We start from the raw sequence: 14,278 nt of genomic DNA, 5'->3' as shown, positions 1-14,278 counted from the left end.
CGTCCTTTCATAGATGGTGGAGAGTGGCTCCGCAATGACGTCTGACAGTTCCTTCAGCACTCGCGGGTGCATTCCGTCAGGGCCCATGGACTTGTGGGTGTCCAGCTTCCTTAAAAGATCCCTAACCTGATCCACATCAACAGAAGGAAGGTCTTCCTTTCTCCAAGCTAGCTCGCTTACCAGCCAGGACTGGGGAGCCTGAGGGCCAGTCTCGACAGTGAAGACTGGGTACATGGGTACTATTGATCCACCATCCTTGACCTGGAAGCCTGAGATGTCCCAAACCTTCTATTCCAGCCATTTCTATGGACTGCCTGCTCTTCTAAGTTAACATGCTTGAGAACAGTAGGGCAGAAAAGCAAGAAACAGGCTTAGCAAATAGATTTCTTAACGAGACACTCTTAAAATACTTAAGGCTTTGAAAAGGAAAATCCCAGGCTACACCCTTCTCTGCTGAGACCTGCACTGCTTCAGGCATCACTCGGGGGTAACTCCTCGGAGGTGGGAGCTGATGACTGCTGCCTTTCTACTTGTACGGGGCCTCTCTGCCTCTGCTGCTTGCGCAGCTCAGCTGCCCCGTTACAGCACCTCCATCTATGCAGTCATGGGCTTTTGCCCAGAAGCTAAGAGTGGGGTCAAGAGGCTCCCATCTCCTTCCCAGCACAGGCTACAGTCCGGAGCTAGGAGGTGGCCCTCACGCAAGCTCAGGTGTGTGTTCAATGTGCGATGCAAAATGGTGACTCTGCTTTCATACCGGCAGGTCTGCCCTGCCACGTAAGCAAGAAAGCTCTGTGTTCAGTGGTTTCCACTAGTATATTTGGGATTTAAGTACAGGTCTGGACACTCAGAAAACAGCAAGATTCGTTTTAAAGGAAAATGGAAGCACGTACTTATTTTTGAACATGAAAGAGCACAACAACAAATGAGTAGCTCTTGCATTATATATGCCCGTACATCCACTTAGTCATGGTCAGATAGTGCCTGTCACCTCCTGGGATCTCGGGGCGCTTGGCAAGCACTTCCATGAACTCTCCCTGTTCAAATCACGGCTGAAAGCACTCCAGTGAGAGCATCCACCCACGGTGCACAATACAGCATCTCTTTTACTGCATACAGATACCTGATACAACAGTTTCAAACAGCATGCAAGGAAGATTCCTGTCTCTAATTGAAAATAAATGAGCAGGGAAGGTATGCAATTACCTCCACATTGCCATGATTGCAAAACATATCAGACAATCTTGAATGACAGGGACTGGTCAGGACGGGATTCTCATACAAAACCCACCAAGCATATGAGCAGACGGCATTACAGAGAGTGCTCCCTGCACCGTGGCTCCAAGACTGCTCCCGGCAGCATCCTCTACGCTTCCTAACAGGAACCCGCACCCAGAGCAGGCTTAAATGTGAAATCCAACAGGATTGCAGTAACAGCAGGACAGTAAATAGCACTTTTGAGCCAGTGCCTCTGAATGGACATATCAGGCACTTTGAAATATTTGTGTGAATAAATAAAAATTAAAAATCCTCCAGTTGCTCGCTCACTCTGCCTTGAGATGTTTGGATTAACAACAGAAAGATGCTTAAAAGACGGATGAGACGATAGGGGACAGGGTGACAAGTAGAAAATCTGTCCCTCCCTGGACATCAAAAGGAATAAGGTGTTTTAGATAAAGACATGATTAAACAAGTCATTTTGGATCTCCATAAAAGGAGTTGAAACATCAAACACAAAGAGAGAACAGGCTTTACTTATAACAGCAAAAAAAGCTCTATCTGTAACCTTTCATTGCAAACTCATTTCAAAACACAGAACTTTACGGATGTTGCAGGCAGAAACACTCAATGTTTGTCTTCATTCATATATAAAGCTGAAATAGCAAATTATGCATGAATGTGATTAAGACTGACTCATATTTTACCTGCTGCAGCGATTGTGATTTTGTGGCCCCCCTAAGAGTAAGATGCCCGAGCTAAATAGGAGGAAAAAAGAAAGAAAAATAGCGCAACACTGAAATAAAAGCTAACTCTCAAAAAGTCTTTCTTCTCTTGAAGCATTAATTGTACATGGAATATCACTGATGGGGTGTAATCACAGCATTCCTAGATCAGTCAGCTAAGCATGCTAGCTGTGGTATTTAAGGGTGATTCAAAGGGTGTGAAATTTGAGAACAGTATTAAACAGATGTATAACAGCTTCGCAGTCATAGGTTAAAACATCTAAACTGCTTTTATTGATATTACGTGTGATAACAAATATCAGTGCTGCATTAAAGCTGAGAAGTCAGACATTTGAAAGCCATGAAAGCCTTGAAATTTAAGTTAAAGGATCTGATTCTCCTCTGCTACCAGTATAAATCAAGAATAACTTCAGTGACATTAATAGCGGAGCCATGCAGAATCCAGATTTTTCCTTTTGAAAGCAATGCTTCAACACATTTTTCCCTCTGAAGAAAAGGCAAATGACATATTGCAAAATTATGTGAATACTCACTTCACCAAAATCAAATCAGTTTGCTCCAATTTCTACTTCTTATATTCTAGAAGTCAAGGTAAAGAAAACAAAGAACATCACCCCAAGGTGAAAATTCGAAATGGAAGATTGCCTCCTCCTCACTTATCCCATTTCCCTGTTCCACCCAAACACCACGTTTGCCGAAATCAACAATTTCTTGCATAATACTTCATTCTCACCAAATTCTTCTGCTTGAAAAATGTTCCAACAGGAAAATTTCTGAGCAGCATTACCGGGGTGCAAGCAAGAAAGAAATCCCGCTCACGATCTCTACCGCAGGTCTGGGGTCACTTGGCAATTGAGCCTGTTGCTTGAGCAAAGTTAAATACCAGAAGCACTGCTACATGCAGAAGATTTCTGAGAAAGTAAAAGGAATGGAACGAAGAATGTTGCTGGTTCTTCCAACGACACAAAAGGCTCAGGCAAGCAAGCAATCTTCTCATTTCCTGGGAGGCTCACTGGGAGATCTGGGAGACTTTTGGGGGCAAACTGGGAATGCACTTGGAAATACAGGCAGCCCCCATCCCTTCTGCACAACCTGGCCAGCAAGGCTGGATTTGCCCTCTTGCTGTGCCAAATGAGGGTAAAGCAGGACAGGCACAATCCTGAACAGATGGGAAAAGACCAAGAAAAAGTTAAAAGAGATGAGGGATCCAAAAAGGTAGGGAACTGCTGTTTTAAACAGCAGCGATGCCGCATGTGATGATCTTAATCTAGACTGCCTTACGGGTGACAGGCTCTATAAATAGACACGCAGGTACTTGCTGATATGCACTTTATTAACTGAACGCTTCTATAAATAATGCAAACGTTAATTCAGGAAATGAAGGAGCGATCTGCTGATCTCGCAGGCCTCTCGAGCCCGTTCTGCCAGCTGCCCAGAGAGCTGCTGCTGAGCAGCGCTGGGCACGCGGCTCCACGGGGCCTCGCAGGCACAGGGGTGCTCAGTGCTGCACAGAAAAACACCAAAGCCGCATGAAAAACCAGCCCACCCTAGACCACGACGTACTACCAGACCTTTGTGGGATACCCTTCACATTACACAGGCTTGGAACACAGAACCATTGGGAAACAAGTCTAAAATCCCTATTACTTAAATTGATCTCTCTAGCTTTTTCAAGCCAACTTGAAATAAAACATTACAGTCCTCCCTTGAACTCTGAAGTTCATCTTAAAAACTATTCTAAAGGGAAGCTATCCTATTCCAAAGGATTTTCCCTCTTACAGGCAGAAGCTATTATAGATCTTTTTGGTTTCATTCACTTGGGCTCCTGAGAGGTGTGTGGACGCTGACCACCAATTTCTTTTTCATTTATCAGCCTGGAGTTGACATGTTGGGCACCTAGAGGAACAACTATAGCAGAGACCTGTTTGCATTAAGGGACTTCAAAGCGGCGTGGGAAGCATACTGCTCTGTCAAAATTAGCTCTTTTTAATCCACGTGATTTTAAACATCACTTGAAAACTTCTCTTTGTGTAAACAAATCCACTGCCAATCTAAAGCACTGGAAAAGCTATCATGTTTGCTGACACGCAGCGTTCCATGGGGTTTTAAAAATAACTTAATTGCGCTGAACTTGCCCAGAGTCTCTTATTTGCACACCATTAAGTACTTTACAAAGGAGCATCACCTCCTGTATCATTACCTCTGTTTATTGACACACAGATTAAAGAAAATAATTTGTCCCAAGCCGCCAAGCTGAATGGTGGCAAAGCTTATGGGGGACCCAGATCCTCCCAGTCCACGCCAGGGCTCACCACGCTAAACCCTCAAATGGAAACAGGTCTCAGCACTCGCCCTCCGAGCCCAACCTCCCCTTATGTGCCACTGTGCCCCTGCCGTGGATGCACCCCGGCAGGGCTGGCCCCTGCAAACACGTGGCTGGCACTGAACACAGCACAAGTGCTGCTAAAGGTCCCAGACGCCTCCCGAGGGGATGCTGTGCCCACACCCAGACCGTACCAAACCCCTGCACCAAACCTGGCCGCACTCGGGCAGCCAGGGCAGGCCTGGCGCTTTGCAGAGACCCACCTCCATGCTAGCAAATGTTGGTCTTTCAAGTACCAATAGCGGACCAGAAAGGTGCTTTTTATCCCATGTACCCCCCTTGACTACTACACAAGTATTCTCTGCAGCAAGTGCAGCGTGCCAGACACCTCCTGCAAGCCAGCAGAGAGAACTGGGGAAGGACCAGCTACACCAAGTGATACTTACTGGTTTCTGCTGTCTCATACTCGCTGTCTCGGAGCAGCTCAAAAATGTCCACCTCCACTTTGGCTTTCCCCACCCGCTCGGGCGCACGGTTGATGCGGTTCTTGGCCAGGGTGATGGAGAGCCTCTCCCCTCTGCTGCACTCCATGGGGTCATCCAGGATGGCAGCTGCGGGAGCAAAGGCGTTGGCAGTGGTTAGGTTTGGCAGGGACCCAGCCCAGCTCCCCACATCCCCCCACCCCCATCCCCGCTTCGGGATCTCCGCTGCCACGCAGGCAGCCGCCGTGTTGGCACTTCTGCTCCTGCTGCTGCTATTGTTAGCGCATCCTCCCTCCCACGTGCGGCCTTTCCCGCCGCTTCGCCCACCTCCCAGGTCTTGCCAGACATGTGGGCGGCGAAATCTCTGCAGCAGTGGCTGCGTTACCTGCCGGCGCGCTGTAGCACGACACGGCCGCCTACGCTGCTGGGGTCCTGGCGGTGCCCAGCACCCACTGCCGCACAGGCGTCTGCCTGCTCGCCCTGGGCGCTCCTAGAGAGGGACATCCAGCTGTGCAGCCCCAAGCAGCCCAGATCCGGGCACTGCCTCACATCCCAACAGAGGAAGAACGTCCCCAGATAGCCCCGGCTCTTTCGTTTGAGAAAGCGTTGGTACGGTGCTGATAGCTGGAATATTTCAGGAAGCACGTGGGCAGCCGTGGGTGGGAAGGGACAAATATTTTTCAAACAGAAAGCACTTGACTCTTGAACTCAGCTCCTGAGCCTGCCCACTCAAATCTGTGTTAGGCAGAGAAAGATAGTGTGGGGTATTATTTTTATTTTCTTGACGGAAGGCAAAAAGAAATTGGAGTCGAGCACTAATCACAGCATTTCATTATGAGCTGGCACAACTTCTGCACCCCAGTGAGTTTATCCTTGCTAATAGGAGGTCTCCTCCCCGAATGCAGCTATTCAGTTGTACCTGGGGAAGAACAGTGCTGGGTTTTGTTATGTATATTAGAAGGGCACCAATGCTTATCTTCCCTTCCCAAAAATCACTCCAAAGGGAGCAATGCCATTCAGAACTGCTCGGGTGTAGGCAGAGTCGCAGCTCAGAGCTGAATCAGGCCCCACACCACATAGGTTAGCAAAGCAGGGATTAGTAGGGCTCTGCTGGTTTGTGTGTCAGGGAAACACAGAACTAACCACAGCGGCTAGGTGCCTTGCTGGAGCTTTGAAACATGACATTGTGCCGCAGCAGGTTTGGTTTGGGGCTTTTTTTAGCTAGGGAAAATCAGAGCAAAACAGGTAAATGGGTTGGCAGCTGAAATAAAGCACATTGGCTATAAACAGGAGGTATCCCACCGCCCCGAGAGGAAGGGCTGGGAGCAGAGTCCAAGGATACACGCATTTTGAAGATACACACATAGCTAACTGGGACCAGTGTTAAAGCAGCACAGTGATGTTGTGCTGTAGCTGGGACTGAGGCCACATTCCTCAGAGGGCTGGTTTGTGCCTTGGAGGTCCTCATGGCTCCCCCAGGGCATGGGGTCCCATCACCCTTCATTGCCACCAACACACAGAGCCCCCCACCCCAGCTCAGCCTAATGAAGAAACCTGTCTGAGGTTCAGGCTCCTTTTACTTTGGCTTTCCTGCCACTGAGACTTGCTTTGAATCAACCCAAATCTCAAAGCACAGCCCAATTTCATCAACCTCACATTGCATTTCAGGGCTCTTTTCTCAGCCTTGCTCTGTTTGTCCCAGTGGGATCTCTTCTCTCATGACAAAACTGCAGAGCATCTCTGCTACCCAGTCCTGCCCTAACCCGAGCTGTGGAAGGTAACTAGAGACCAAACCCACTGGTGAAGCAAAGGTGGTCCACGCCAACCCGATCTACTTTGTATCCTGATGATATCCACTCAAGAACTCCTTCTCTTCCTATTTTTTTCCAGTTTTATGGGAGCTAAACCGAACTACGTACTGATAAGAGTAACACACAGCAATACTTCTTGTACAATATGCACAGATGTCTGGGCGAACATTCCCAGTCCTTCAGGCGACACCGTCTCCTCTGCTCCGCTAACACGCAAGCACCATCATTATCTGCAAAGCTAGGGCAGTTAATCTTAATCTCATTATGAAAGAAAAAAGGTTGTGCTTTTCTCTAAGGCCAGGAGCATGGATCACAGGTTTTTTAATACATCGATATGGCTGGTGACTGCTTTTAATTACAAAGAAGCTGGGAGGCTAGAGTGCCCCAAGAAGCAGCTTGCTCAGCTCCCCACTTCTCTAGGAAAGCAGCAGCAGACATGAATGGGCCCCACTTACTCATACACAGAATTGTTTGATCCGTGTAAACTTTTTCCTATGTCCCTGTTTCCAGGAAAGGGTAAAGCAATGTACTGAGTCTGATGAACATCACAAAATGCTGACATAGCAAAATTAAAGATCAGTGGTGGGGGAGTGTATGTCAGCATTCTTAGATTCATTATTTTCTAATTTAAAGCTTTAAAAAAAAAATCACTTAATTGGACAACATTTTCAAGCATATTCTTCAATTGTCAGTTTTCAGGCAAAGTTCATTTCCACTAATGTATAGTTAAATACATTTTAAAAATAAAAAAGTCAAAATGAAAGTATTTCAAATAGTTTCCTCAGGCCGCTTCGGCACAAATGTTTGCACAAATATTTTTTGGTGTTTATTCAGATTGGTATTTTCCACTCTTATTTTTGGAAATCTTGAAAACTTCCCTATGGCTGAGGGAAAAAAGAAACAAACAAACAAAACCCACCAACAAACCCTCTTCCCTACTCAGCTCTGAATTTGAACTTCACAGTCCACCTTGGGAGCAAATACATTAGGAAGAGGAAAGTGCCCACAGCAAGTGGCAAGTTTTAGAAAAGAAAGGCAGGCAGCCGGACAGGGTGAACCCCAGGCTGGTGGTGGTGGTGGCACTGCCAGAGCCCAGCCACAAATCCAACTCCATTACCGCTTCCTGCAGGGCATGTGAGAGAAAACCAGCAAGATTTGTTCACTTGCATCTTGGGAGACTAGTTAGTTTTACCAAATATTAAACCAGCCCCCAGAACAGACTAGGTAATGAGGCTGAACTAATCTTTATTTATTAAAGCTAGCAGATGAAAAAGGTCATTTAATGTTTAAAAAAGGTTGGTTTTAAAACTTCATGTCTTGGGACACAGTGCCAAAGCTCATCTAATAGCAGTATCATTAAGTATGAACGAAAATCTTTATAGAAATTCCCTTTCATCTATTCCTGTCTATTAAAAATGGGAAGATGCATCAAGTAAATCTTTAATCCTGAAAACTTACAGCGAAGTCTTTGAACTTTGTTGGCCTCAAAAATCACTTCTATCTTCCCCATCATAATAAATGTCTCCAATCTAGACTGCCTTCCCTATGAATTATGAGAAGAATATTTCACAGGGAGGCAGGAGCACCTGGGTCTGTGATGCCTGATTCAGGGCTGCTTGGGTTTTTACAGGGACTGAGAGTCAACCAACTTCAAGTGAAGCCAGCAAGGACTGGCAGAGGCCAAGTTCTTCTCAGGCAGAACTGGCTGGGAACATCTTTTCTCATGCGGTGTTCCAATCTTGATAAATAAACATCCTTTATATAGTAATAATTCTTTTTTTATCCAATACGCCCAAGCTTTCCTTGTACTTAACACAAAACCCACAAACCCAAGAAGCCACAAACCAGAAGAATTTATCACTTTGGATATGTATTTAAAATAGTTGGGTTACAGTTGCTCAAGATTCAAGCAACAAGCGACTTCAATTGTACATTTCCATCAAACCGAAATTTCAAACGCAACTCTCAAAGTTAATGAGTTAACATCAAGAACTAGAAAAAAAGTTATTAATGGTAGCCAAAGAAATGCGAGATGACATGATGGCGCCCTCTGAGAAAAACAGATTTCAGTAACTTTCCTACAGGTCATCCTCGCCTCCGTGATTTCCCAGCCCTCAAAGGCAGGCAGATATGATGGGGGATGGGGAGGCAGGAGTGGGTGCTCTCCGATGAGACGTGGGTATGCATGCGTGCACACGTGTGCATCTGTGTTAGTATGCCCTGCCCTACCGAGATATCGCGTATAGGGTATCTGTGAGTGCCTTGTTCAGGCAGGAGCTGGGGAAGGGGCTCCCCAGAGATGCAGCCTCCTTAAACTCCATCAGCCCCAGCCCCATGCAAAGGAGAGCCAGAGGAGGTGGCATCTGGCCGCAGCAATTCTCACTCCGCTCAAGCAGAGCACAGCCACGGCAGTATGAAAGGCAGATGCTCAAACTCTCCTGCCTTTTCTCCTCGTGCCCTGGAGAAACTTCTCCAGGAGGAGGAAGGCCATTCATTTCTCACCCCGAACAATTCAGTCCTGCTCCTTTTCGCCAAAACAGCGAATGGAGGGACAGGCAGTGCTGTCAGCTTGTGTGCGGTCAGCAGGGCAGACAGCTGTCTTCCCGGAGCTGGGCTGACACACCGCAACTCATCCTACTCAGTGCACCAGCCAGTTCACAGACAACACTGACATTTAATCCTTTCCACCCTCAGTTGGGTTTCAACCAGTACTAAAAAAGCAGAAAGCCTCCATTCTCCCATTCCCCCAAGCCATGTGGCTCCCCAGAGTGCTACCCGCCACCATCCAGATTCACAACATATGCACTCTGACAAGCCTAATACGATTGCAAGCTTTACTACATATTGCTATTTAATTCATGATCCAACCAAGATCTAATGAAGTAGCATTTTTATAACAATAACAGGGAACAGATGTTACCGGGAGGTTTATACACTGCTACAACAAACAGTGTTCAGCTGACCTTTCCCTGTTAACTTTATTAAGTACTGTTACGTTTTCTCAGGTGCCTTCCATACCATTGAGATGTAAAGCCATACTCAGAAACACAATTGCCATTTCCAGTGCGGTGGCTTGCAGATGTAGATTTAGCAAAGCACTGGCTTAGTAAACATGATATTTCACTTTTCATAACCTGTCCCTCCAAGTTAAAAAGATATAATGCCATCCACAATATTTCTCAGGTGTCTCCTCTGACAGGTTAAGATCACACTACAACCTCTTCTGATTTATACTAATAAACACCATCCTCAGATCCTCTATGTGCCCGTGATGAATGGAATCTCAAATTGAGAACTGTAACCTCAGTTCAACCAGATTTAGACACCTAGCAGATCCAATACCTACCACCGGAGTGTGTCTTAGTCCTTACTCTCACAACCAGGAACCCTTTAGATCAAAGACATACCAGAAAACCACACCGTTCTTCAAAGCCCCAATGTCCTGCTCGGGAGCACCAGCCTCAGGAGATGCCCTGGGACGTGGGGGAATCACCCCAGACCTCCACAGCTCCTCTTGCTCCTGCCCCCTGCCCACCCACCCTTATCATCAGAGACTCCCCTGCAGCTGCCCCCCACTTCATCAGCCCCAAACTACCTCCAAAACCACGAGGCTGCACACTCGAGGGGGCAGCTGATTAAAAATGGTTGCAGGATTGCCTTATTTTGCACATTTCCCCTCTGCTGAATACAGTATCAACCCTTCAGGCTGTCAATGCAGTAAAGGATAAGAAATTTGCAGACTTCCTCATTACAGAGCTGTCAAGTGTAGCTCCAGTGGAGAAACAGGTGGGATTGTGTTTCCATTATAATCTCTGAAGTACTGCTTAAAAATAAAATAACAAGTCGTTGATATGCTATTACTCTGAGAGGAAAGAGGATCTCATCAAGGAAAAAAAAAAATCTAAAAACATAAACTCTCCTTCACAAAGAGACTTGATAATGTTTTTCTGATCAGTGTAGCAGAGGGCTATTTATTGCTCTTGGCCAACATTTGAAATCTGCATTTAAATGGAGCTTCCCTCTCATTTCTGCTATCCAGAGAGAGTGAATTCAGGAGGGAGAGAGGGGAGACATGATACAAACAGCTGAGAGCTTTAGTTTCTACTGCTTGAAACACCACCTCTCTTTTATCTTCTTTAATAACCGCTTTGTGTACATAAGATCAGAATAACGTTCTCTGAGACTGGGAGTTTCCAGGAAGATCGAGAATGCCATTGCACTTCTCCTCTGTCCTCCCTGAGCCTGCAAAGGTGATGACCTGCCAATCACGCTCGACCTGTCAATCATGCTGGACTTGTCAATCACGCTGGACCTGTCACAGCGCTGGGACGCAGTGCCTCGGTGGGGTCAGTTCATCTTCGTGCCCCAGCAAACACTGTCCCTCTGGCCCAGGCAGGTAAAAGCGCTGCCAGACTCCTCTTCCCTCCTCCGCACGCACCTACGTGAAAGGCAGATGGCTGTTCCTATCCGAAATGGGGCGGGAGGGGGGAACACGCTTCAGCTGCCGTTCTCAACGCAGGCATCTGCAAGACAGGTCTCGTCTCGCCTCTCGCTCCTTTGCCTCACGTGCGGGGAGGAAAACACGCTGATACAGGGTCGTGCGCTTCCGATAAAGATCACCTGCTTTTCCGAGCACAAAGCTCGCTGCGAGGCAGCCAGCAAACACCCTGAGCATGAAGACAGAAGCAAAAGAGCACAGAGGGATAAGAAAGGGGTCTGAAATGGAAATGCCCTGTCCAGAGCTGGCTAAAGCAGTCTGAAGCTATCCTCTCATAGAAAAACAGGGCAGCAAACTGAGGTCCTTTAACACCAACAGGGAAACACCTACGGCTTTCCACAGCCGCAGACTCGAGGCACGCTGCAGCTACAGGTAAAGTCCTGATCTGTGAATTCAAATAATGTGGTTGCTACTAGATAATTCCTACTTAATCCCCTGAAAAGACTGCCAAGAGCCTTCCCAAAAATGAGGAAAGAAAATCAGGGAGAGGGAAGAATGACTGATTTAATCTTCCTGAGGTATAAGTCAGGGCTCAGGCAGGGAATAAACGATTATGGCTCCGAAAGAAAGGGATGCTTAAGGCCTCTGGAAGGACAGGCTGGAAGAATGAACAAGAAGGGCTCTTCATCTCATGTGGGCAGGGTTTTGTGGACAGAAAAGGGAAGGAGAGGAAGGCCTAACGCTAAAAATGTAATGACAGGAAGGCATGGTGGGACACCTTTCACCCGTGGACATCGTCCAGGGATGTTGCTACCAAAGGCCCATGGAAGCAAATGGGCACCAGGAGGGAAGAGCCTCCTGGGGGTGTCAGAAATCTTGCAGCAAGAAAACAGGCAATTCCAGCCACCAAGAACCTGTTTCTGCACATGTGTACATGTGCAGTGGGATGCCTTTTTGTGTCCCTGAAGCTTTGCTCGCAGCAGGAGGTATTCATAGCAGTGCTCTCTAGTGCAGATTTCCTGCATCTCTGAAAAGCCTGTCTGTCAAACTGGACTGCTGTTTGCCACACAATTCAAGCTACTGGATGGAGCCGTCCCCATATCCACACAAGGTCAGTCTAAGTGCCTAAATCTGATTTTCTTCGGAAACCAGCCTAAAAACACTGACCAAAGTTGGGAACATCATTTTCCTGCCTGTTTCTTATTTCAATAATGTCAAGTTGAGCTCCAAGAGGAAGTTTTTCTGCCCATGTCCATGGTCTCAGGTGACTGGCAGCAGCTGTGGTTTTAGGAGGAGAGCACTGGGAAGCCCTGGTCGGGCCAGTAAACTTGGCAAGACCAGGAAACAAGCAAGAACTTAATTAAGTCAGTGGAGAGTATAAATACAAGAAAAATAACCGCACAAACCCCGAGTGCCGCCTCCAGGCAAACAAAAAGAATGAGGAAGGAAGAAACAATGTGGAAAATTCTAAGCTAAAAAAAAAAAAAAATCCAAAAAACCAAATGGGGGAAGTCCACTAGGATTTATAGCTATAATCATAGATTTGAGAGATGGCAACAAACAATGCAGTGGTGGGACTCTGTGTCTGAGAGCAGGCAGCAGCCACCAGCATGGGAAAAGAGGTTGCCACAGGACGGAGAGGCAGGAAAGGGAACCGCTGCGAGCCCCAGATGACACAGGACGCTTTCCTGGTCACACACCCACAATAAGCGTGTTCCATACCTACAAGACAGATGGACCATAGCTCCATTCCCAGAAGCGTCTGTATTTCAGTGGCAGCCAAGGCTATTCCAGCAAAACGTTCCACAAAACTTTGGGATTTACGTATTGACAGTGACATAAGGAGAGCAACATTTCCAAAACTGACACTTTGCCTCTTGCAGAGGGAACCATTTCTTGAACCTCCAGCATGCTTCAGGATTAAAGGAATTTGGGGCCCCTCTAAAGCCAGTGGATTTCCATTTACATAAGTGGGGCCTTTAGTGACCATTTTCCTCTTAACCCTTCCTGGAATCTTAGCATTTACAGTGCATTTGCTCTTCTTTCAGCATCTCCCTATTCTAGGGCTTTGGCACCATTTGCTGATCCTTCCCGGGCTGGCAAACAGCAGTGCATTGCAGAGGATGCACGGCTTAGACCACATGATGGAGTACATAAGTGCCAGGTCCCGGTTCCAGGCTGCCCCCAGCCAGCTGATTAATTACATACACAGAGATAGCGAATAGCCTTGGACATATCCCCAATGTCACTGTGAGAAGGGGGAAAAAAAATGCTGTAGTGATGGGACGTAGGGTTTTGCTTTCAACAATATGGAGAGCTTACACCAGCTCTATGCTTGTTACAAATCACTAGCCATTGCTACTATTACAAATCTCTAAAAGATGGATCCAAGGACAAGGACCTACCATGCTGGATGTAGATATCAGGTGTGACAATTCCTTTAAAGATATGAGACAGACAAATGATAGGTGGAATGACTTTCATTCTCTTATGATGGATGAAGGCACAAAGAGATAAAGCGACTCCTCAAGGTTTTGCAAGACCACATGGGAAATAAATGGAGTTAATATGCCGAGAGACTTCAGAAGCCCTTGTTTAGCACCTTCACCTTTTTACTTACTGCCACTGAAACTTGACGCTTCTGTTCCTACCTCCAGGCACCCAAGTGCATCACAAAAGCCAAGCAAGCACTATTAACAGAGCTTTTGGGGGATGGGAACCTCCAGAAGTAGCAGCATAATAAAAGAATCATCTATGAAGATAAATGAAGACAGGGTCAATGCTACACAGCTGAGCACAGCATGCATGGGAGATTCAAACTACGTTTGGAGCCTTTATAGTCAGCAGAGAAGGTCAGGACCTACAGAGGGCAATTCAGAGCACCTAAATCAGGTAAAAACTTGTTCCTAACAAGTCAGCCTTTAGAGTCTCTGCTCTCTATGCACCTGCTCCATAGGAAACCTTGCTGCCTACCTCTCACCACCTCCCTACCCCCACACTGCCCAGATGTTGGTGCACAGATGTGCAAGGGAAGCGATTGTGGCCTAAGAATAGGAGGTGATCACAGGGAAGCTGAGTAGAAGATGAACAAGGGTGGGAAAAGGTGACATTGGAAACCTCCCCCCTATCGCAGAAGACCCAGATGTATTAAACAACATGAAAGAGTTTGATCCAATTATAAAACACTGACACGCGAGCCCTTCACTGATGTGCCTCCGAATTGTTTTCATCTCTTTGCTTTACTGTTAGAACAATCAACTTTT

General features: G+C 46.7%; 1 protein-coding gene across 1 annotated transcript in view; it reads right to left on the bottom strand.

Moving 5' to 3' along the window:
• Positions 1 to 14,278, bottom strand: part of GRIK4 (glutamate ionotropic receptor kainate type subunit 4) — a 139,663-nt gene that overhangs the window by 74,717 nt on the left and 50,668 nt on the right. Inside the window, exon 2 of the mRNA XM_009638429.1 lies at positions 4,731 to 4,895. Within this exon, the coding sequence (XP_009636724.1) occupies positions 4,731 to 4,895 (165 nt within the window). The remainder of the gene's footprint in view (positions 1 to 4,730; positions 4,896 to 14,278) is intronic.

This window comes from Egretta garzetta, unplaced genomic scaffold (genome assembly GCF_000687185.1).
Source record: "Egretta garzetta isolate BGI_Z169 unplaced genomic scaffold, ASM68718v1 scaffold365, whole genome shotgun sequence".
NCBI classification, from domain to species: domain Eukaryota; kingdom Metazoa; phylum Chordata; class Aves; order Pelecaniformes; family Ardeidae; genus Egretta; species Egretta garzetta.
The sequence above is the reverse complement of the archived record's forward strand: the minus strand, read 5'-3'. Positions and strand labels throughout refer to the sequence as shown.